The sequence below is a fragment of the Pelophylax lessonae genome (genome assembly GCF_965119305.1).
Source record: "Pelophylax lessonae genome assembly, chromosome: 4".
Classification (NCBI taxonomy): domain Eukaryota; kingdom Metazoa; phylum Chordata; class Amphibia; order Anura; family Ranidae; genus Pelophylax; species Pelophylax lessonae.
In genome coordinates this window covers 247,875,488-247,899,479 of record NC_138771.1, presented here as the reverse complement: position 1 = coordinate 247,899,479, position 23,992 = coordinate 247,875,488, and the positions used below count along the sequence as shown (strand labels likewise).

Here is a 23,992-nt window from a genome sequence, read left to right as displayed (position 1 = left end):
ATACCGAAATTGAATAAATTAATTATTTTCCTCAAAATTCAAACAATACCTCATAATGACAACATCAAAGAAGTTTGTTTGAAATCTTTTTATTAAAAATAAAAAACGAAAAAAATCCCATGTACATAAGTATTCACCACCTTTCCTCAATACTTTGTTGAAGCACCTTAGGCACCAATTACAGCCTCAAGTCTTTTTGGGGCAGTTTCTCCTATTTTTCTTTGCAGGACCTCTGAAGCTCCATCAGGTTGCATGGGGAGCATCAGTGCACAGCCATTTTCAGATCCCTCCAGAGATGTTCAATTGGGTTTAGGTCTGGGCTCTGGCTGGGCCACTGAAGGACATTCACAGAGTTGTCCTGTAGCCACTCCTTTATTATCTTGGCTGGGTCCTTAAGGTCGTTGTCCTGTTGAAAGATGAACCTTCGCCCCAGTCTGAGGTCCAGAGCGCTCTGGAGCAGGTTTTTATCAAGGATGTGTCTGTACATTTCTGCATTCATCTTTCCCTTGACCCTGACTAGTCTCCCAGTTCCTGTCACTGAAAAACATTCCCACAGCATGATGCTGCCACCACCATGCTTCACTGTAAGGATGGTATTGGCCAGGTGATGAGCAGTTCTTTGTTTCTTCCAGAAATGACACTGGCCATTCAGGCCAAAGAGTTTAATCTTTGTTTCATCAGACCAGAGATTTTAGTTTCTCATGGTCTTCAGCTGCCTTTTGGCAAACTCCACATGGGCTGTCATGTACCTTTTTACTAAAGAGTGGCTTCTGTCTGGCCACTCTACCATATAGGTCTGATTGGTGTATATGACTGCTCAGTTTCACTCATATGTAAATTAATTTGGTGGAGTGCTGCAGAGATGGTGGTTCTTCTGGAAGGTTCTCCAACCTCCACAGAGAAAAGGTGGAGCTCTGTCAGAGTGACCATCGGTTCTTGGTCACCTCTCTGACTAAGGCCCTTCTCCCCAGATTGCTCAGGTTGACCGGGTGGCCGCTCTAGGAAGAGTCCTGGTGGTTCCAAACTTCCATTTATGGATGATGGGGGCCACTGTGCTCATTGGGACCTTCAATGCTGCAGAAATGTTTCTGTACCTTTCCCCAGATCTGTGCCTTGGTACAATCCTGTCTCAGAGGTCTATAGACAATTCCTTGGACTTCATAGCTTGGTTTGTGCTCTGACATGCACTGTTAACTGTGGGACCTTCTATAGACAGGTGTGTGCCTTTCCAAATCCTGTTCAATCAACTGAATTTAACACAGGTGGACTCCAATCATGTTGCATAAACATCTCAAGGATGATAAGTGGAAATAGGATGCTCCTGAGCTCAATTTTGAGTGTCATGGCAAAGGCTGTGAATACTTATGTACCTGTGATTTTTTTGTTTTTGTTTTTTATTTTTAATAAATTTACAAAGATTTCAAAAAACTTCTTTCAATTTGTCATTATGGGGTATAGTTTGTTGAATTTTGAGGAAATTAATTAATTTAGGCCTCTTTCACACGAGCAGTCCGTATATCACCCCATCCGTTTGCGGGTGATATACGGACATAATGAATGTCTATGGGATTGCGGATGACACCGCTGACATACGATTTTGCGTCCTTTCAGTTCTGTTCCATTTTTTGGAACGGAACAGAACCCTATTTTTCTTCCGTTTAAAAAAACGGAAAGGACGCAAAATCGGATGTCAGCGGTGTCATCCGCTGACATCCGCAATCCCATAGGCATGCATTATGTCCGTATATCATCCGCAAACGGATGGGATGATATGCGGACATACGGACCGATATGCGGACATACGTGTTTACGTGTCCGTAAAAAAAAAAAAAGTGCCGGAGCATATCGAAATCCGGTCCGCTCCGTGTGAAAGAGGCCTTAATCAATTTTGGAATAAGGCTGTACCATAATAAAATGTGGAAAAAGTGAAGTGCTGTGAATACCTTCCAGATGCACTGTGAATATAATCTGTATATATTTTATACATTTATTTTCTGGGTGAAAAAAAAAAAGAACTGTGAGATCGCAGTGGAATATAAATAAAAATAAAGAAGTGTAAAAATGCCTCCAGGGAAAGCTCCTCACTGTGTGAAAACATCTGGATTTCAGGATGTCAGCTAATGGTCACATTTAAAAAATATGTGAAAAATATTTTATTTTTTGTGATATAATTTCTTTGTTAGCCTAATGAAGGGAATCTGACAAAACTAAGAATCTATGTAAGACACCACAGATAGAAGCTGATGTTTTCTGACTCCAGTTCTGGAACAGGAAAGCTCTCATTACTTCACTTTGTGAATGATGCCGGTGCCCTGGAACATGTATTCTGTATAAGAGTCTAAAAAGGAAACTTCTGTTTTAGGCATCTTAAGTGTTTTTGTCTGATAATAATCCTATTTATAGTTGAATTCATTTTTTGTATGATTTGGTACAGGACAAGGCACTACAAGAGATTGATAAGGAAGACAACACAAATGAATCCGTGTCCACAGAGTCTGATTCTGGAGATGAGGATGGAATCATCATTGACAAGGACAGTGCTCTGACAGAGAAGGAGAAGGTAGGGCTCAAGTACATACCCTGATTCACCCACTGTCATAATACATTGCTTATTGAGAGAGAACTGAGATTTGTCACCCACTGTCATAATACATTGCTTATTGAGGGAGAACTGAGATTTGTCACCCACTGTCATAATACATTGCTTATTGAGAGAGAACTGAGATTTGTCACCCACTGTCATAATACATTGCTTATTGAGAGAGAACTGAGATTCGTGATAAAATTGGAACATACAGATGTCTGTTTTAAGAAGGCATATTTCTATGGCCCACCTTGCTAAAACCTGTCTGCGTATACTTTCTCAAAGCTAGAGATGCATATTCCTAAAATACTGGGTGGACCAGTAGCCAGTGACCTGCAATTTTCACAGTGCTATTTCACTCTTGCAACATTAATTACTGTTATTTAACATTAAAGAGGAAGTAAACCCTCCTCTGACACTTGTACCTATAGGTAGGCCTATAATAAGACTTACCTATAAGTACTGTAAATATCTCCTAAACATGTACCGTTTAGGAGATATTTACCTTACATGCAGAAAGTGACATCACTGGCGCATGCGCTCTGAAGGAACGGCCGCTGGTGCCGATCCTTTAAAACCCCGTGCCGTGACCTTCGGCTCCCGCCCGCGTGCGTGGGAGTGACGTCACCGCGGCTCCGGCCAATCAGATGGCCGGATGCCGTGATCCCGGAAGACGGGCGACTGTCATAGAGGTAAGCGGGCGGCACAGCGGGGGCTTGTTCGAAGGTAAGTATTTCATAATGAGCTAGTATGCGATGCATACTAGCTCATTATGTGTTTCTCTTTCAGGTTGGAAAAAAAAAAATAAAAAATGTATGGGTTTACAACCTCTTTAAGTCCGAGTTCACACTTATGCAATGCAGGAAACCTGCGAATCTACTGCGGGCTCCCACATCGCATTCCCAGTGCAGGCAGTTCACACTGCCATTTGCAAATCGCTGGGGGTGTCAATTCAAAGTTAACAACACCCCCAGATCAGTTCACATATCGCAGTGCGAACTGACATTCAGACATGAATCGGATCGCATAAGTGTGAACCACCATGCGATCCGATTCTGTTGCGGACCCAAAAAGGGTCCTGTGCGCGTTTGTGCCGAATCAGATGCAAATTCAGCCATACTATCTGTATGGCTGAATTTGCATCGCACTGACATCGCATGTGATTTTCAGAGCAGTGCGCTCCGAATCACATGCGATGTCTGCCATCGCACTAATGTGAAATGAGCCTAAACAGCACATAAGTGACTGATTAGTGGATGGTTAAGTGGGGTAGCCCCTTTCATTAGGGATCAGAATAGAAGTGGAGTTTTTTGTGTTTTTATTGAGTTTTTGTTTTTGAAAATGGCCAGTCACTTACTGTATGAAAACCCAAAGAATTCTCATGTTTGCTCTCATTTTATGTGCAAAATATTACTGAACACCCCTATCCTATTCATTTATAGCATTACACATTATTGTGCAAAATATATAATAAACAGAAGCCCATCAGTTCCAGTTAGTTGTATCCACTGGTTAGATCTAAATCCTATGGCTCTCACTGCTGCCTGTGTTTCCTGTTAGACCAGGAAGTAGAGGAGCTGTGCTGCAGACGGGGACAGCACTAGATCGGTGAAAGGAGCTAGATAAGTGTTTAGAGATGGGGAGGGAGGTAACAGTGGGTAGTTTCTTTTACCTTGTGCTGGGAATTCATTAAAGTGATTATAAAGTCTTATTTTTTTTTTTTTGTTTTTTTTTTTATTAAAATAACAAACATGTTATACTTACTTCCTCTGTGCAGTGGTTTTGCACAGGGCAGCTCCTCTTCTCGGGTCCCTGGCTGGAGCTCCTGGTGCCCCTCCCTCCTGTTGATTGCCCCCACAGCAAGCAGCTTGCTATGGGGGCACCTTGAGCCAAGCTGCAGCTCCGTGTATCAATTCTGACACGGAACTTCCGTTCGGCCCCGCCCCCTCTCTCTCCTGATTGGCTAACTGAGTTTGACAGCAGCTGGAGCAAATGGCACCACTGCTATGTCTCATCCAATTAGGATAGAGAGTCCCTGAGGCATTCGTGGACATCACTGGATAGAGATGGGGCTCAGGTAAGTATTGGGGGGGCGGGGCTGATGGGGGCTACTGTACACAGAAGGCTTTTTATCTTAATGCAAATAATGCATTAAGATAAAAAAAACCTTCTGACTTTACAACCACTTTGAAGTGGAGTTCTAGCCTGAGAGTTCCTGACTTTTAATAAACACACACTCACCTGTCCCAGGATCCAGCTATGCGGCTGCCCGAACCCTCGGCTCTCTCCCTCTCTTCTCCCCGGCCCCGGCATTGCAAATGTGGTGGGTGCTCTCTGCGCATGCGCGAGTCGCGCTGTGCGGCCTCAATAGCCGGGCAATCTTCTGGAATTTGTGATGTGTCCCAGAAGATTGCAGGGAGGCAGGGGGAGAGGAGAACTTCCACTCGAGTTGCCTAGAAGGTCCGAACGGAAGTGGGAGCAGGTACCTGGTTCCCCAATCCCCCCCCCCCCCCAAAAAAAAATGACCTGCCAAATGTGGCATAGAAAGGGGTAAGGAGTGCTTAAAGCCGAACTTCCACTTTTGTGGGGAACTCCGCTTTAAGGTAAAAATCAGCTAGACTTTTACCAAGTGCTTGTTGCATGGACAAATAGGTAAATAATGTTACATGATAGTGGATTATTTTATACAGTGAGGAAAACAAGTTTTCATGCTAAAATTATGTTAATTGCTAGACAGAAAAATTCCCAGCTCAAGTCACCGACCAATCTGCTTACCAACCAAATTAACCAGTCTAACAGTATGCGTTAAAACGGGTTTAGTTAGCACACATTTGCAAACACATGTGTAAGCTGCAAGGCCCCTTCAAGAAACCTCAGTATTTGCAGTCCTAACTCCTGTGAATTTATGAGAGTCTCCACAGTGGGAGCACATGCAATGTAATGGATAGATAGGGGGCAGATGGGCCTGGAGGTGGCCCAACCCTCCTTAAAGGCACAGGGGCACAGTGGACGCCCAGCGCATAGCACAATGGCCGCAAAGGCGTACATCACCAGAATACATTAATAACAAACAAAATAGCCCCTGCCTCCACCTATTACTGGCCTTCACAGCAAGGGAAGGGCAACGCATGCAAGACAAAACCCAAAAAATTCCAAGTTCAACTCACCAACCAGTCTGCTTACCAACCAAATTATCCTGTCTAATGGTATGCATTAAAAACAGGGATTTTGCTAAATTGCTATTGCTTTGTTTTAGGGAAATAGTTATTTCAGAGCGGGAAAGTATGATGAAGCCGTGGAGTGCTATACAAAAGGAATGGATGCAGATCCTTATAATGCAGTATTACCAACCAACAGAGCATCCGCTTTCTTTAGATTAAAGAAGTAAGTCTTCACACTATTTTTATGTACAATAATTTAGAATATGGTTTCTGTAATTCCCTAACATTTACATATTTTTTGTTCCGCAGATATGCTGTTGCTGAATCAGACTGCAATCTGGCTATTGCACTAGACCGCAACTATTCAAAAGCTTACGCTCGAAGGGGAGCCGCTCGTCTTGCTTTAAAAAACTTGCAGGGAGCAAAACAAGGTTGTCTAATCAATACTTTGATCTTATCTGTTTTACCTATGCAGTTCAAATTACATATAGGAATAAATATACTTTACAATTATGCATTGGGTTTAGTGGGGTTTTCCATAAATGTATACAATTTTACCTCTAGATAGTCTAAACATGAGAAAACCTTTTTCTGAAGATGTCTGAGCTTTATATTATTGCCGGTTAGGAAATCCTGATTGTTTTAAATTCCTGCCCTGACCACTACCACTTATTTTTAAATGCTTTGTGGCCATCTTGTGCTTGTAGGAAATCCCTGACAAATAACTTCTGTGGCTTGATGACCTGTCACCTAGACCCTGTCCAGTCCTGTATGTAACATTGTGGTCACTGTGGCTCTTTTGAGTCATTTGATGACCCCCGTGGTATCGGCTGCAAATGCCATTTACACAGGTCACAATACCTTATTTGTAACATTTGCATTTCATCCTTGATTTGATGTGCAACCTATCTGTTTATTATTATTATTATTATTATTAGGCCCCATGCACACGGGACGTTTTTAACGCTGCTGTAAGCAGCGTCAGGCGTTTTCTTTTTGCAGCCTAAAAACGCCCCTCCATGTTATTCTATGGCCTCATGCACACTCAGACGTTTTTGAGCTGTAAGTGGCTTAGGCGTTTTTAGGCTGCAACAAGAACCCACCACCTGCGCGTTCTGAGGACCAGCGTTACAGCGTTAAAAACGCCTGACGCTGCTAAAAGCTGAATAACTTTGCTATAACGTTGCTTAACGTGCGTTAAGCCACGTTATACGTTTTTTTTTCTTCCATTCAAAATCAATGGTTCCCTATGGGAGCCTATTGATTTGAATGGAGGTCGCACCGCAACACCGCAAGTCGGATCCGACTTGCGGGGTGACTTGCGCTGTGGGAATCTTGAGGGGGAACTCCACGCCAAAATGTGAAAAAACCGGCGTGGGGTCCCCCCCCAAGGTTCCAAACCAGGCCCTTCGGGTCTGTTATGGAATTTGAGGGTAGCCCCATGCCGAAAAAACGGCGTGAGGTCCCCCCCAAAATCCATACCAGACCCTTATCCGAGCATGCAGCCCGGCAGGCCAGGAAAGGGGAGGGGACGAGCGAGCGGCCCCACCCCCCCTGGACCACACCAGGCCACATGCCCTCAACATGGGGGGGTGTTGGTGCTTTGGGGCAGGGGGAGCTCTGCACCCCCCACCTCAAAGCACCTTGCCCCCATGTTGATGAGGACAAGGGCCTCATCCCCACAACCCTGGCCGGTGGTTGTGGGGGTCTGCGGGCAGGGGGCTCATCGGAATCTGGAAGCACCCTTTAACAAGGGGGCCCCCCAGATCCCGGACCCCCTCCCTATGTGAATGGGTATGGGGTACACTGTACCCCTACCCATTCACCCCATAAAAGGCAGTGTATGGAAATAACGACAAGAGACGTTTTGGAAAGTTTATTAAAAATCTTCATCCGACTCTTCTTGTCTTCTCCTCTCCGGGGTCTTCTCCGGGGTCTTCTGCTCTTTTGCTGTCCGCCCTTCTTGTCTTCTCCTCTCCGGGGTCTTCTGCTCTTTTGCTGTCCCCCTCTTCTTGTGTTCTTCTCTCCGGGGTCTTCTGCTGTCCCCTCTTCTGCTGTCCTCCCTTCTTTTCTTCTCCTCTCCGGTCTTCTGCTCTTTTGCTGTCGGCTGTCGGCTGTCTTCTTCCTCCGGTCCTCCTCCTCCGACGTCTCCGCTGATTATGCCTATCTCCGGTCTCTTCAGCTTATTATATAGCCATTAGGGGCGTGGCCCCGATGACGTCATCGGGAGGCCCCGCCCCCTCATGTCACAGATGACGTCATATGTGACATGAGGGGGCGGGGCCTCCCGATGACGTCATCGGGGCCACGCCCCTAATGGCTATATAATAAGCTGAAGAGACCGGAGATAGGCATAATCAGCGGAGACGTCGGAGGAGGAGGACCGGAGGAAGAAGACAGCCGACAGCCGACAGCAAAAGAGCAGAAGACCGGAGAGGAGAAGAAAAGAAGGGAGGACAGCAGAAGAGGGGACAGCAGAAGACCCCGGAGAGAAGAACACAAGAAGAGGGGGACAGCAAAAGAGCAGAAGACCCCGGAGAGGAGAAGACAAGAAGGGCGGACAGCAAAAGAGCAGAAGACCCCGGAGAGGAGAAGACAAGAAGAGTCGGATGAAGATTTTTAATAAACTTTCCAAAACGTCTCTTGTCGTTATTTCCATACACTGCCTTTTATGGGGTGAATGGGTAGGGGTACAGTGTACCCCATACCCATTCACATAGGGAGGGGGTCCGGGATCTGGGGGGCCCCCTTGTTAAAGGGTGCTTCCAGATTCCGATGAGCCCCCTGCCCGCAGACCCCCACAACCACCGGCCAGGGTTGTGGGGATGAGGCCCTTGTCCTCATCAACATGGGGGCAAGGTGCTTTGAGGTGGGGGGTGCAGAGCTCCCCCTGCCCCAAAGCACCAACACCCCCCCATGTTGAGGGCATGTGGCCTGGTGTGGTCCAGGGGGGGTGGGGCCGCTCGCTCGTCCCCTCCCCTTTCCTGGCCTGCCGGGCTGCATGCTCGGATAAGGGTCTGGTATGGATTTTGGGGGGGACCTCACGCCGTTTTTTCGGCATGGGGCTACCCTCAAATTCCATAACAGACCCGAAGGGCCTGGTTTGGAACCTTGGGGGGGGACCCCACGCCGGTTTTTTCACATTTTGGCGTGGAGTTCCCCCTCAAGATTCCCACAGCGCAAGTCGCCCCGCAAGTCGGATCCGTGTTGCGGTGCGACCTCCATTCAAATCAATAGGCTCCCATAGGGAACCATTGATTTTGAATGGAAGAAAAAAAAACGCTGCTAAAAGCAACGTGGCAAAACGTGCAATAACGCCAATGGAAAAAGCTACTGAAAGCACGTTTTTACAGCTGCTTTTTCCGGCGTCAGAACTAACTTTGACGTACGTTTTTTCTAACGCCCCGTGTGCATGGGGCCTTATTGTTTGCTAGTAAGTAGAGCTGCATGATTAATCTTTAAAAGATCGCAATCTCGATCCACCCCCTCACGATCTTAAAACGGCATGCCCTCGTTTCTTACAGAGCTCTTCTCTGCTCACTCCCAGCTGTTATAAAAAAAGAGCCTCATTATGGCCTCTTTCACACGGAGTGGACCGTATTGCGATCCGCTCCGGCACTTTTTTTTTTTTTTTTTTTTATGGACACGGATGACACTTGTGTCATCCGGTCCGTATGTCCGCATATCATCCCATCCGTTTGCGGATGATATGCGGACATAATGTATGTCTATGGGATTGCGGATGTCAGCGGATGACACCGCTGACATCCAATTTTGAGTCCTTTCCGTTTTTTAAACAGAAGAAAAATAGGGTTCTGTTCCGTTCCAAAAAACAGAACAGAACTGAAAGGACCCAAATCGGATGTCAGCGGATGGTCATCAGCTGACATCCGCAATCCCATTGACATGCATTATGTCCGTATATCACCTGCAAACGCATGGGATGATATACGGACATACGGAAAGCCTGTGTGAAAGAGGCCTAAGGCTGCTGAATAACTATAAACACAATGTTTTACAATGTATCATTTCGTTCTTTTAGATCAAAGGAATGAACTTCCATCTGTAAGTGCCGGTTCACATTTGTGCGATGCGGGAACGCTGCGAATATACAGCGTGTTCCCACATCGCATCCGCACCCCTGGCAGTTCACACTGCCATATGCGATACGCTGGGGGTGTCAATTAAAAGTTAACGACACCCTCCAGATCAGATCACATATCGCAGTGCGATCTGAAAGTTTGCACAGAATCGGATCGCACTAGTGTGAACCACCATGCGATCCGATTCTGCTGCGGACCAAAAAAACGGTCCTGTGCGTGTTTTAGTTCTATTGCGGTGTGAATTCAGGCATACAAACAAACTGTATGGCTGAATTTGCACTGCACAGAGATCGCATGTAATTTTAGGAGCAGTGCACTCCGAATTACATGCGTTTTCAGGCGTTTTTGCAGATGTTTGGAGGCAGGCAGTGACATCTAACAAAAACACTTGTAATCTGCCAAAAAAGAAGCTCATGTACTTATTTGAGCTTCAGGCATTTTGCTTCAGGCGACAAAAGGCTCGTGTGTGAACAGGGGCCATTGAAATGAATGGGATTTTGCTTGATGGGCGTTTTGAGACTTCAGAAATGAGCGTTTTACGAGCTGATATACGCTCAGATGTGAACAGTGAGGGAAGTTTAACCTCTTAAAGACTAAGCCTTTTTCTGACACTTGTTGCTTACAAGTTAAAATCAGTATTGTTTGCTAGAAAATTACTTCGAACCCCCAAACATCATATATATATATTTTAGCAGAGACCCTAGAGAATAAAATAGCGATCGTTGTAATCTTTTATGTCACACTGTATTTGCACAGAAGTCTTTCAAACGCAGTTTTTTGAGAAAAAATACACTTTAATGAATTTAAAAAAAAACTAAACAGAAAAGTTAGCTCAATGTTTTGTATAATGTAAAAGATGAGGTTACGCCAAGAATCACGAGAGAATCTTGATCTTTATTCTAAGCAAAAAAATTGTGATTCTCATTTTATCCAGAATCGTGCCGCTCTACTAGTAAGCATTTACCACTGAAACTTTATTTTTTTTTTTGACCCTCTGCAATTAATATATACAGGATTTTTACCTTTGTTTATTAATTTAACCTCTTTAAATGATGAGGTCTTTTATACTATATGAATTACTTTATTTCACAGATTATGATAAAGTCCTGGAGCTTGATCCAAATAACTTTGAGGCCAAGAATGAACTTAGAAAAATTAACAGTGTAAGTCTGAATTGTTACTTTTGGGGTATGATATACTATAGTTTTAATATAATAAAAAACTTATAAGGACCAATTTTTTTTAATGCATAACTTATGCAATATTTCATTGCTGCATTCAGAGAGCATTTTGCCTTCACTACATTCAGGGCAGTGATAACCATTTGACCCTGGAAAAATTGGTTTATTACATAGTTTATAATTCCTCCTTAGAACAACGAAAAAAAAAATCTGCTGGATAGTGACCTTGATGTTTTTGTAAAGGTAAAGGTAAAGGCAATAAAAAACATTGCACTGTCTCCTTAAATTATTTAAAGTGGTTGTATAGGCTGAAGTTTAGTGTGCAGCAGCGCCCCCAGCCCCCCTAAAACTTACCTGAGCCCTATCTGAATCTCCTGGGTCTCTCCCTCCTCATTAGCTGAAACAGCAGCGGTAACCATTGGGTTCCGCTACTGTCAATCACAGCCAGTGAGCCAATGAAGAGAGAGCGGGAGAGGGCCAAGCCACCCTCCATGTGTAAATGGAGTCCCCATATCAAGCAGCTTGCTATGGGGGCACTAGGAAGGAGTAGAAAGGTAGGGGTGACCAGCGCTATGGAGTAAAGACCTTAGACAATAGTGAAGGTGTAAGCTGCCAACAACCAAACCCACAAGGGGTTAAAGTGTGAAATAAATAAAGGGAGGTTGTAACGGCGCTACCTTAAAGTGAGTAAGTGCTTTTATAAGTGCCAACTTAAAATAAAGTGCCAATAAAGTAAAATTGTGTCATAAAAATCGTTGGTTTGGAATAAAGTGCACTAGTGGCTTGTGGTGCGACAAAGTTGGCTGATTATTAACCTGGGCCCATAAGGTGCGACTTTATAAAGTTGCAACGTCGTTACGTCACTTCCGGTTTCGGAGCCTGGCCCGTGGAACGCGGAAGCTTCCCGGCCGTCACCGCTGATCCTAGGCAGCCTCAAACCTGAGTTTTCTGCTCTCTTTTCCACGCTACAAATATACACTGCATCATGGGGCCTTTCTCTTCCAATTTGAGGTACTAAAAGCCAAGTTCGGCTCACTGGAGGACCCCGGAAGCAACCGACCATTCTTCCTCAAGTACAGGTCGTATACTTAGGGGCGACATCTAGTGGATGTACAAAAGAATTGCAACCCCATTCTTTATTTTTATTTTTCTTTCATATAACCTGTTACTTTTCACATAAGTGGCAATAAAACGCCACGCACAGCACGGATATAATTTATGTTCACTGTTTTTATGCATTTAATACATAATCACTGGTTTATTTATGTATTTTAATATAATTTGCTGAAGTTATTAACGGCTATCACGAAATAAACGCACATTGGGAACTCATTGTTTCATACTCATTGAGTATATGCAGCACAGCACTTGCACTTTATAAAGTCGCACCTTATGGGCCCAGGTTAATAATCAGCCAACTTTGTCACACCACAAGCCACTAGTGCACTTTATTCCAAACCAACGATTTTTATGACACAATTTTACTTTATTGGCACTTTATTTTAAGTTGGCACTTATAAAAGCACTTACTCACTTTAAGGTAGCGCCGTTACAACCTCCCTTTATTTATTTCACACTAGGAAGGAGGGAGGCGCCTGGAGCACTGGCAGGGGACCCGAGAAGAGGAGGTTAGGGGCTGCTGTGTTCAAAATGACTGTACAGAGCAGGTAAGTATAACATGTTTGTTATTAAAAAAAAAAAAAGCAAACCTTTAATATCACTTTATGGCTGGGTTCACACTTGTTCGATGACAGACATCACATGTGATTCGCACTGCTGTGCAGATCACATGCGATGTCCGTGCAATGCGATTTCAGCCATACAAAATGTATGTAATAAAATAAATATTGCTAGATATAAAGTTGCGCTCAACCAAATTCCACTAAAGAAATAATATATTAAATATAAAGTGCATAAGTGAATTAAATATAATAAGATTGCAAATAAAAGTGAAAATACATATATGTGACATGCTGAGTATGTAATCCACAATGAAAATATATAAAAATAAAATTGAAATATATTTAACAATCAAAATATATGAAAATATATATGTGATTTATAGTCCACAGTGATTGTGAATGAATAAATAAGACAGTCCCCAGGTTATATTAACACAATTGATATTGGTCCATGGGATAAGACCAATAACGACACAAAGGGAACCAATTCTCAATGTGGATCTCCAATACCTCCACCAGAATACAAAAAAGACACCGGTGCACACTGGAGGCTTACCAGATGTAGCAGACCCCTTAATTATAGGGGTTCAATTCAGGCTGGAAATCACAGACCATCGATACCAGGCTAAACTTGGCAATTCCCATACACCTCCAGATCAATCTCCTTATCGCTGATTATGGATTCTCAAACACCATATCCGGGGAAAACAATAAGGACTCTCATAGTAAAGTATGTAATAGGAACCCAAATTTATTCAAAATCAGATGCACTTACATTTAGAAGACTTGTATCAAGCATAACAAATGCAAAAAAACACGGTCCGAGTGAAAGCGCCACTTCCGCATTCCCTTTTTTTCTTATACAAAATATATGGCTGAAATTGCATCGCATTCGCACCAAAATGGTGCAGGACCATATTTTTGGTTCGCCCTGGAATCGGATCGCATGAGTGTTCACTCCCATGTTATCCGATTCTTCTACTATTTAATAGTTCGCACTGCGATCTGCGAAACGATTTTGGGTGTCGTTAACTTTACATTGACCCTCCCAGCGGTTCGCAGAGGTCAGTGTGAACCAGTATGTGTTTCAGGTGTGATGCGGGAATCCGCATCGCAATTGCAGGGTTTCCCGCATCGCTCCAGTGTGAACCAGGACTTAATGTGATTTCTCATGTTTGTTTGTTTTTTTAGTTCTGGCTGCTGATGCTCTAATTTACCTGGTTGATCCTGCATGTGCCACTCCTCCTACATGTAAACTGACCACCCTAACATGGCAGCTGTACTAAGCTACCGTGGTCTGTTTACATCTTGTGTCATCATGCTAGAAAATCAGGGCACAGCACACCTGTATCTTTTGTAGTCCGTGCGAAGCCCTGCCCATTCCTGCTTTCGAATTGAGAAAGGGGGGTAGTGACATTTGCTGCCGGGTCTGATTGTATTCCATTGCCATGAAAACATAGAAGCTTGGCAGCAACATCATTCCCATTTGTAATATAAAATTCCGCGACACGCCCTCCAGCAGGTCTGTGCAATCATGTGACCTGCAGTTTGAAGGTACACAGTACTACAGAGGCAAGTTTTTTAACAAAAAAAAAATCACAGTGCATTTATCCTTGATGTTATCTATTGGCACCCATGTTGTTTTAAGTAAGGTTTACAACTGCTTTAAGGGACCATGCATTTAAATCCTTGTGTTTAGAACTGTATTTTTCATATAGGGCCTAGTTTATTCAGAGCTTTGGAAACAAACCAAGCTGCACAGAAGTGGCAAAAAAGGTCCTGTACCATTGCATTCAATGATATGGTCTCCAGCTATGCCCTTTTTTTGTAGCTTGCAGCCTTTCCTAATATTATTTTCCTGAAACTAATATTGTATATATGAATGGATTTTGAGTTGGTAAATTGTGACTGGTTAGGCACCAAAGCAAATGCCTAACCATTTGATGCATGCAAATACAATGAAACAAATTTGAAGCAAGAACTAATATAGGACTGGTCAATATAAAGTATAATTATGCATCTTTATACTCACTTTGGACCTCTTCCATTCCTAAGATAATTAATTTTCTAAATGGTAGATAATGTTATCTGCTGGGCTTCTGATATAAAATAAAACTGAGCAATATTTAAACTGAACCTATTTTATTTTTTAGGAATTACAGGCATCTGGTATTACTCAAGAGCAAAAGGAAGAAGTAAAAGAAATTGAAATTGTTTTATCAGAAGAAGATAAAAAAGCTATAGAAGCCCAGAAACTGAAGCAACAAGCTATCATGCAGAAAGACTTGGTATATATTTTTTTTCTCTTGCTTTACAAACCTCCTACTGTTTGTAGAAGTGAAGCAAAATAGCGCTATTATTTGATTGTGGAATACTGTATCTAAATTTCCTTAGCTTTGTCAACATTGTAAAACAAATGTGGTTTATAGTGAGCGTGTGTAATGTCTCACTGTAGTTGATTGAATTAAAGCGGTTCTACAGTCTTAAGGTTTTTCACCCTAACGTTTTCTATGCCTTAAGGTGAAAAACTTTCTGTGCTGCAGCTCCCCCCGACCCCCCCCCCTTTTTCTTACATGCGCCCAATCCGATACAGCAATGTGCACAAGCTCAGCCTCTCTCACTGCTGTCTCTCTCATTGGACAGATTGATAGCTGTCAGTCCAATCTTGTGACACGGGGGGGCAGGGCAAAGTCCTGCTGTTTGTGTCAATGGATGCAGCAGCAGGACTCGCGAGCGAGCACACACGGGTGCCCCCATGGAAAGCGGCTTTCCGTGTGGGCACCCGACGAAGAGGAGGGGCCTGGAGCTCCAGTGGGGGCCTCAGAAGAAGAGGATTGGGGCTGCTCTGTGCAAAAGCATTTGCACAGAGCAGGTAAGTATAGCTATGTTTGTTATTTTAATACAAAACAAAAAAAGGTTTAGAATCACTTTAATAAGGAGTCAAGGACAGGTTAGAATTTTATTGGTGGCTATAGGTCACCTCAAACAGTTCATAATTAGAGGCATTTTCATACATTAGATGTATCTTCTCTACTAGCTTATCTTCACAAAAGTTGTGGCAGGTAAAAAAAAAAAGACCCCCTCATACATTGAGTGGTAAATGAGAAACGTTCCTAACACCAGCAACTAATAAGAAATCAAAAGCAGGAACAATTAATGCAATCAAACTAACCCAGATAATGAAGAGGCTTGTGTGTACAAAATGTGGCTCCAGAGTTGAAAAAATAAGAGTGTTTAGAGAGAATGCAGCATCCATAGTATGCTAGAGGCAATATACCTTGTGTCAGAGGGAGAAACCCAATTGTAAAAATGAGGGAATATACGGGATGCTAGGCACAGAAGAAATACAGTAAGCAGTGAAATGTACATTACATTCAGCTTAATCTTCCTACCTATCTAAGGCTTCTGTTTTTCATGCAGACATTGGCATAGTGTTGCAGTGCAGCCCATTCTTTTTGTCAGCAAGAAAAGAATTCCCAAATACTGTAGCTGTTTGCTTTATCTTGTATATACCATAGTAGAAAAGTACTGTGTTAGCCATTGATTAAGGTAGAAAGTTTGAAGTTTATACAGAAAGCCTGATAAGTGAAGTTGTCAGCACTTCGTTTTTTACTGATACCTTTCTGATTTATCCTGCTTTGGGAGTTTAAACTTTTTTGATGGGACATTAGAGAGAAAGTTACAAAGTTCACACTTCAGTATGCAGACCTTCCCATCTCGCATATGAGGAACTCTCTAAAACCTGGCTTTAGTAAGGTTGCATGGTTTTCTACTAAATAGCACTAACAGTTTACTGTTTGGTTTTACTTAATTCCTGGCATTTTTTTTGGTGTTTTATAAATGGAATTTTAAAAAACAATAGAAATGGAACTTTAAAAACAGTATTAAACCCAAAGCCAAAAATGTTAAATATTGCAACTTACCAATCATTAAATGTGGTAGCTGAAAAAAGAAGAGAAAAAATAATTGGGACTTTAAATGAGGAAATGACAGGGTAGGGTCCTATACCTCCATCCTTAGGGCAAATTGAATAAAAACAAGGGAAGATTGGGACTTTACATTAAACCGTGGGTGCAATCCAAGGGAATCAGGTGAGTAGATAACCTCATATAAATGATTGATTGATATGTGTACATGAAAGGTCATAACACGATAAAAATATATAGCATCATCTTTAATTCATCAATATACACGTAACATCATAATGTAGTAATAACAATATTGACAAATTATTGCTGGTAAATAACATATAATTAATACATAAATGTCCACATATTGTTACAAAACATGACATGATTGCACATACTAATATCAATGATGACCTAAATGCCGGTTCACACTGCCGCGACCACTAAAGTTGCGTCGCTTCCAGCGCGACTTTGGCGCGACTTAGTGCGACTTTGGCGCGACTTTTTATTTGGCCAATCACAATATGATGTTTTGAAAAAAAAAAAAGAAAACAAAAAAAAGGAAAAAGACAGCTGGAAAGACACTGCATTAGTTTTCTACTAAAAATTATAAGACAAATGCTGTTTTTTAGGCGTTTTGGACATGCTACAGAGCTGAAACTTGACAGGTACACTTTTTAGACCCCCCAGACACTAAATACAAAAAATGACATGCTTGCCTAAAAAAATGCCCAATAAATGCCTGCAAGAAAAAAAGCCAGCCGCAGAGAAGCCATATTATTGAAATTATAAGAAAAATGCTGTTTTTTAGGGGTTCTGGACATGCTACAGAGCTGAAACTTGACAGGTATATTTTTTAGACCCCCCAGACACTAAATGCAAAAAAAGACATGCCTGACTAAAAAAATGCCCAATAAATGCCTGCAAGAAAAACGGCCAGGTTGACAGAAGCCATATTCATGTTTTAATAAAAATTATGCTCTATTCTTGTTCAATACCATTTTTTTGCAAAGTCGGATGACAAGTCGGATCACAAGTCGCTTCAATTAAGATAAGGAGGCGACTCCCATTGAAGTATATGGGACAGGTCGGATCACTGGTCGCCTCAAAGTAGTACCGGACCCTTTTCTGAAGTCGGAGCGACTTCAATAGTGGCAATTAAGACGGCACTGATTGAATTACATTGCTTTGGTTATGTCAAGCTACCTGGGGCAACACAAGTCGCCTCGTGAGTCGCCCTAGTGTGAATGGGCACTAAGTGTCTCTCTAGTCTAGCAGCGACATCAAACCATGGAATAGATAGTGATTCATAAATTAATTGCGTAAAAGTAATCTGGTAATAAACACATGATAGTAGGAACGTTGCATCCAAAACAGCTCATAAAACCATGGGATAAATAATAATTAAAAAATCGAATTCATGAAAATAGTCCGGTGGTAAACATATGATAGTAGGAATGTTGCATCCAAAACAGCTCTACGCGTTTCGTGAATATATTCACTTATCAGGAGCAGATGCGTAGTGTATAAATGTATGTATCTATAATGAGATACAAATTGATTAATGATGCATGCCAGTGGGCCAAAAAAGGGGAGAGATAAAGAAAAGAAGGGGAACGGGGGAATAACCCTTGTGGTACTTACAGTACAGCTAAAGGTACAAAATGTAGAGATATATAAAAAAATGTACACATATCAAAAATATATATAAAAAAAAAAAATATCAAAAAATGTCATGTACACATATAAATCATTTATGTGAGGTTATCTACTCACTTAATTCCCTTAGATTGCACCCGCAGTTTCATTTAAAGTCCCAATCTCCCCTTGTTTTTATTCAAATGGGGTAGCTGTATTAGTTTTCCTTTTTTTTAGTTTTTTTTCCTGTATTTTCAACGAGAATCCCAACAGTAACACACTTCCTTATAGTGACTCCACACTGGATGGAGGAGCAACTTGAGACACCCTTGGACTGCAGCATTGTCAACATGTGGAAAGGGTAGTGTTAGATGCTCTAGCAGATTAAGATGAACTTAACTACCAAATTTAAAGCCAGACTCCATTTTTAAGCAGCTACAGAAAGCAATTTCTTTATTCATTTGGGTTTAAGGTTTTACCTAACTCGTTTAAGACCCTAGTCTTCAACTCCGGTCCTCAGGGCCCACAACAGGTCAGATATTAAGTATTACCTTGGGGAGATGCAGACTAGAATACTGCAATCACTGAGCAGCAAATTATATCACCTGGGATGTATTTCAGTTATCTTGCAAACCTGGCCTGTTAGTGGGCCTTGAGGACCAGGGTTGAGGACCACTGGTTTAAGACACTGGCCATTCTACATGCATCCAAAATAATGTGGTTATAGTACACAAGAACTGTGTAGCACATCCAGTCCTTCTGCCCTGCAGAAGCTGCACGCAAGAAAGCTCAACCAACCACTTTAAAGAAAGTGCACCAATACTAATCTCTGGCCTGTCTTCAAATGGCCCGTAATAGTTTTTATTTTATCCAAATAATTTATCTTTTTTTCTTCTTTTTTTTGGATAATTGTTCATGCTCATGCTAAATAAAATGCTGTTTTAAATCTTACAGGGCAATGCTTACTTTAAGGAAGGAAAATATGAGGCTGCTATTGAATGTTATACTCAAGGAATTACAGCAGACAGTACAAATGCACTGCTACCAGCAAATCGAGCAATGGCTTATCTGAAAATTCAAAAGTAAGTATTGTATATTACTCCACTCCCCCCTTGTTGTTCTGTATTGGATTGGCTACAGCATGGTTAGAGACAAAGCAGCATTGTTGTTAAAGGTCTCCAGAGACACAATGGGATTATCTTTCCCTACTCTGCTGTTCATATGATGGGCATTGCTCAGGTTTATACCAGTGTCCTTTATCTTTTATCAAGCAGTATGGGAAAGAAGTCTACCCTATTCCTTCCAAAACAGACTTGCCTATTTTGAGTTGTCCTTACATTTTATTGGTTATAACCAGGATATTTTTTTTTTTTCTTTGCAAATAAGTCTCCCAAACCCACCAACATTAGTAAGATGCAATAACATGATTTACAGATAATGTATTCTGAAAATAAAGTATTAGAAGCTTTCTATATTTTGTACTCCTATTACATAAAGAAAGCAAAGTCTGAAAATAAAGCATGATTGGTTATTGTTGTTTGGATTTTGTTTTACAGTAAATAAATCATTGTTTGAAAGCTCAGTCATATGTGTTTATGAGTACCAACCTTGCGCATTACCTAAATGGTATCTTAATAATGTATAAAAAGAAGTATACTCACAAACACATTAATGAAAAAAGAATGTCAAGGTCCATAGTAGACACAAAGCGACCAGATCACTGAGACTGTTCCCAGCAAGTCAGAGGACCTTCCACATGGCTGACACGTTTCGAGGGGAGATTCCCCTCTTCCTCAGAGCCAATTTGATATGTTGCATTGACAGGCCTAATGAAGCAAATGATTCAACCCACATGATGTTGAAGACCCTCCCATCAGTGGGTGGGGGTCATGACATCAGCAACTGACAAACAGACAACAACTTATGTGTACAGTCAAGAAAAACTGAATTGAGCTGATAAACCGTATGTCAGTTGGGATCTATAAACAATAGGTCTATATATATATAAAATCATGCATACTATACAAAACCATTGTCCAAGAGAGAAAGGAGATGAATAATATGCCACAATATGTGCACAAGCAAACGCAATCACCCAACATCCCACCTCAGCTCTAGTCCCATAATGGCAATACCTGAGTGGTTGAAAAATTGTAAATATATAAAAGGAAACCAAACTTTCATAATTTATATGCATATAAGGAATTACAAATATTGATGTGTGTGTATTACCTTTTAGTGTAAGAAAGGTAATGAACACACATCTATATTTATATTTCCTATATACATAAAAAAATCTGTATGTTTGATTTACTTTTTTCATACTTATAATTTTTCAACCACTCAGGTATTGCCATTATGTTATAACAAAAATCGCGCTAAATGAGTTAAAACTAGTAAAGTCCAAATAAAGTAGTGTCCAATATTCCACACTCTGAATGTTGTGAATGGAAAATGCGTTGTCAGTCCAAAATCCCTCTAGGTAATGTGCTTACCCGAACTTTGAAAGATTAAGGCCCAAAATCCAGATTGGCAAACTTGACGTCGTAGTAGTTATCTTAGATGAGTCTCCGGATATTGGATATGTGAAATTCAAAGACAAATGTTATAAGGCAATTCATGAAAGAGCCAAAACCAGGTGTAGTAGGAGGAGCTCTTCACCAGAGGAGGAAAGTACCAGATGTTATCCACCACAGATAGATCAGTCCCTTACCAGATTGAGTGCAAAGGCAGTCTAAAGAATAAAAGAGTCCACCCCAAAGATCCGGCACACCAAAACCTCCAAGCCTCTTACCAGAAGCAAATAGCTAGCAGGTGTCTGGATATAATGGATGGCTGGACCTCCGAATCCCCACAGGAACAAATGAAGCAGATCAGACTCCAATGAGTAGACACAGAGGGTGGTACCGAATCCCTTGTAAGCACAGTAAAGGTCGGTCCCAAATAAATAAAGCAAAAAAACCGCCATAGTGTAAAACCGCAATATGTTTAATAGGTTAAAAAAAAGTAGTACACTCACATGTAATCAGATGTACAATGCTCGTATAGCCGCCGGCCGGACGGCCCCGCACATCCGCACTCGTCGGACTCTGTAGGAAGTGACGTCAGCACGCCGTTGCCATTATGTGACTAGAGCTGAGGTGGGATATTGGGTGATTGCATACGCTTGTGCTCATATTGTGGCATATTATTCATCATGGACAACAGTTTTGTATAGTACACATGAGATCTACATACGATTTTATTTATATGTGTATACGAGATCTAGACCTATTGTTTATAGATCCCAACTGGCACGGTTTATCAGCTCAATTCAGTTTTAAAGCACCTTCTTGACTGTACACATAAATTGTTGTCTGTATATGTCAGTTGGTGATGTCATGACCCCACCCACTGATGAGAGGGTCTTCCACATCATGTGGGTTGAATCATAAGCCTTGTCAATGCAACATCTTAGATTGGCTCTGAGGAAGAGAGGATCTCCCCTCGAAATGCTTCAGCCATCTGGAAGGTCGTCCGACTTGCTGGGAACAGTCTCAGTGATCTGGTTGCTTTGTGTCTACTATGGACCTTGATATGCTTTTATCATTAATCTGTTTTGTGAGTATACTTCTTTTTATACATTATTAACCACTTTACCACCGGAGGATTTTGCTGTCTTCCGTCCAGGCCACTTTTTGCGATTCGGCGCTGTGCGACTTTAACTGACAATTGCGCGGTCGTGCGATGCCGTACCCAAACGAAATTTACGTCCTTTTTTTCCCACAAACAGAGCTTTCTTTTGGTGGTATTTGATCACCTGTGCGATTTTTACTTTTTGCGCTATACACAAAAAAAGAGCGTTTATTTTGAAAAAATAACAATATTTTTCACATTTTTTTATATGAAATTCCCCCCCAAAAAATGTAAAAATCTAATTTTTTTAAAATTTTTGGCCAATTTGTTTTATGCTACCTATGTTTAGTAAAAAAAATCGCAATAAGCGTATTTTGATTGGTTTGCGCAAAAGTTATTGCGTTTACTAACTAAGGGAAAGATTTATGTCATTTTTGGTGGTTTTTTTTTTTTAACGCGTAATGGCGGTGATCTGCGATTTTTTTTTTTTTTTGCGGGACTGCGACATTGTGGCGGACAGATCGGACCCTTGACTGACATTTTTGACACTTTTGGGGGTACCAGTGACATTTCTACAGTAATCAGTGCTATATATATGCACTGTTACTGTAAAAATGACACTGGCAGGGAAGGGGTTAATTTTATTGGAGAGGGAGTGGTTAATGTATACCTGGTGCTTACTGACGTGTGGGGGGGGAGGTGACTGTGTGACAGAAGGACAGATCGGATGTCCAGCTATGCTGAACACTCCGATCTGTCAGTCCCTGTCACTATGGAGATCCGCCCGCTGTGTTTACACACAGCGGGCGGATCTCCAGACTCGATCCCCGACGATCGGGGCAGAGCAGCGGCAATCGCCGCTGCTCCTCCCCTGGCCCGACTCCCGCTGTGAATGAACACAGCGGGAGCGAGCCTCCGGCGGCGCGTGAGCGCCGCCCACAAGGGGTGGAGTCCAGCGACGTAGGTATACGTCGCTGGACGGGATCGCGGCACTTTGCCGCAGTAGCCTCCATGTGAGCGGGGCTAAAGTGGTTAAAGATACCATTTGGGTAATGCGCAAGGTTGGCGCGCCCTCTTTTCGTTGTTTTACAGTGTTTCAATAGGATTTCCCCTCCAACCCTCAGAGGCAGCAATACCTGTGCTTCTTTTTTGAACCATCAAGACTCTGTGATGCATCCAACATCTTTACACTACCCTTGAGCGTGGAAGAATACTGTTGTACTATGTGTACAGTGCATTTGGAATGTATTCACAGCACTTCACTTTTTCCACATTTTGTTATGTTACAGCCTTATTCCAAAATGGATTAAATTCATTATTTTCCCTAAAATTCTACAAACAATACCCCATAATGACAACGTGAAAGAGGTTTGTTTTAAATCTTTGTAAATTTATTAAAAATAAAAAACAAAAGAAATCCCATGTACATAAGCCTTCATAGCCTTTGCTCAATACTTTGTTGAAGTGAAAAGCAGAAAAGAGAGCTCAATGTTGTGTTTGTCCTAAGGACTGTCTGCCACATCCCTATCAATATGAAACACGAAAAAGAAACCCCCAATGGGACTTTGAAGGCAGAATGAGATTGTAGAAGTATTTAAAATGTAAGCATTTATTTCACATATAAAATGTCAAATTTACAGAACATATTGGTTAAAAATATGGACGGTTTAGTATATATATATACAGGTGTACAATGAAACCAGTCAGGGGAGTCGTGTGTAAAGGGATGTGGGTATCCAGCCCCCAAACTAGGTTCCCACTGACGTAACTATTCCAACATGTTTCGGAACTTTAAATTCTTTCTTCAAGGCAAAAACTAGGAACACGGTACTTGGGTATAGAAACAATTAGGTCAAACAACTGCACTTGTGCTCCAGAATGGATGCCTCACTGTCAGACATACAGATATTGTAACCCCATGGGAGAGGACCGTATATATAAAGGCCAGACAGTACTGGAAATTTAGGAGAGAAAGGTTATGCTCAAGGGTTCTATTATGCTATACACCCACAAGGATTAACAGAGGTTAGAGCCCATCAGATATTCCATGTAGACCGTTTATTCAAGACCGTTTATGTAGACCGTATTCAAAGTGAAGCCTGCACAAGGGAAGAGGCGTC

The 23,992-nt window shown here is 41.9% G+C and overlaps 1 protein-coding gene across 1 annotated transcript in view; it reads left to right on the top strand.

Annotated features, from left to right (window-relative positions):
* The window catches only part of RPAP3 (RNA polymerase II associated protein 3), a 120,023-nt gene that overhangs the window by 13,260 nt on the left and 82,771 nt on the right, over positions 1-23,992 (top strand). The window contains exons 4-9 of the mRNA XM_082254380.1: positions 2,435-2,560; positions 5,841-5,968; positions 6,055-6,176; positions 10,941-11,011; positions 14,865-14,999; positions 19,212-19,339. Of these exons, the coding sequence (XP_082110506.1) occupies positions 2,435-2,560; positions 5,841-5,968; positions 6,055-6,176; positions 10,941-11,011; positions 14,865-14,999; positions 19,212-19,339 (710 nt within the window). The remainder of the gene's footprint in view (positions 1-2,434; positions 2,561-5,840; positions 5,969-6,054; positions 6,177-10,940; positions 11,012-14,864; positions 15,000-19,211; positions 19,340-23,992) is intronic.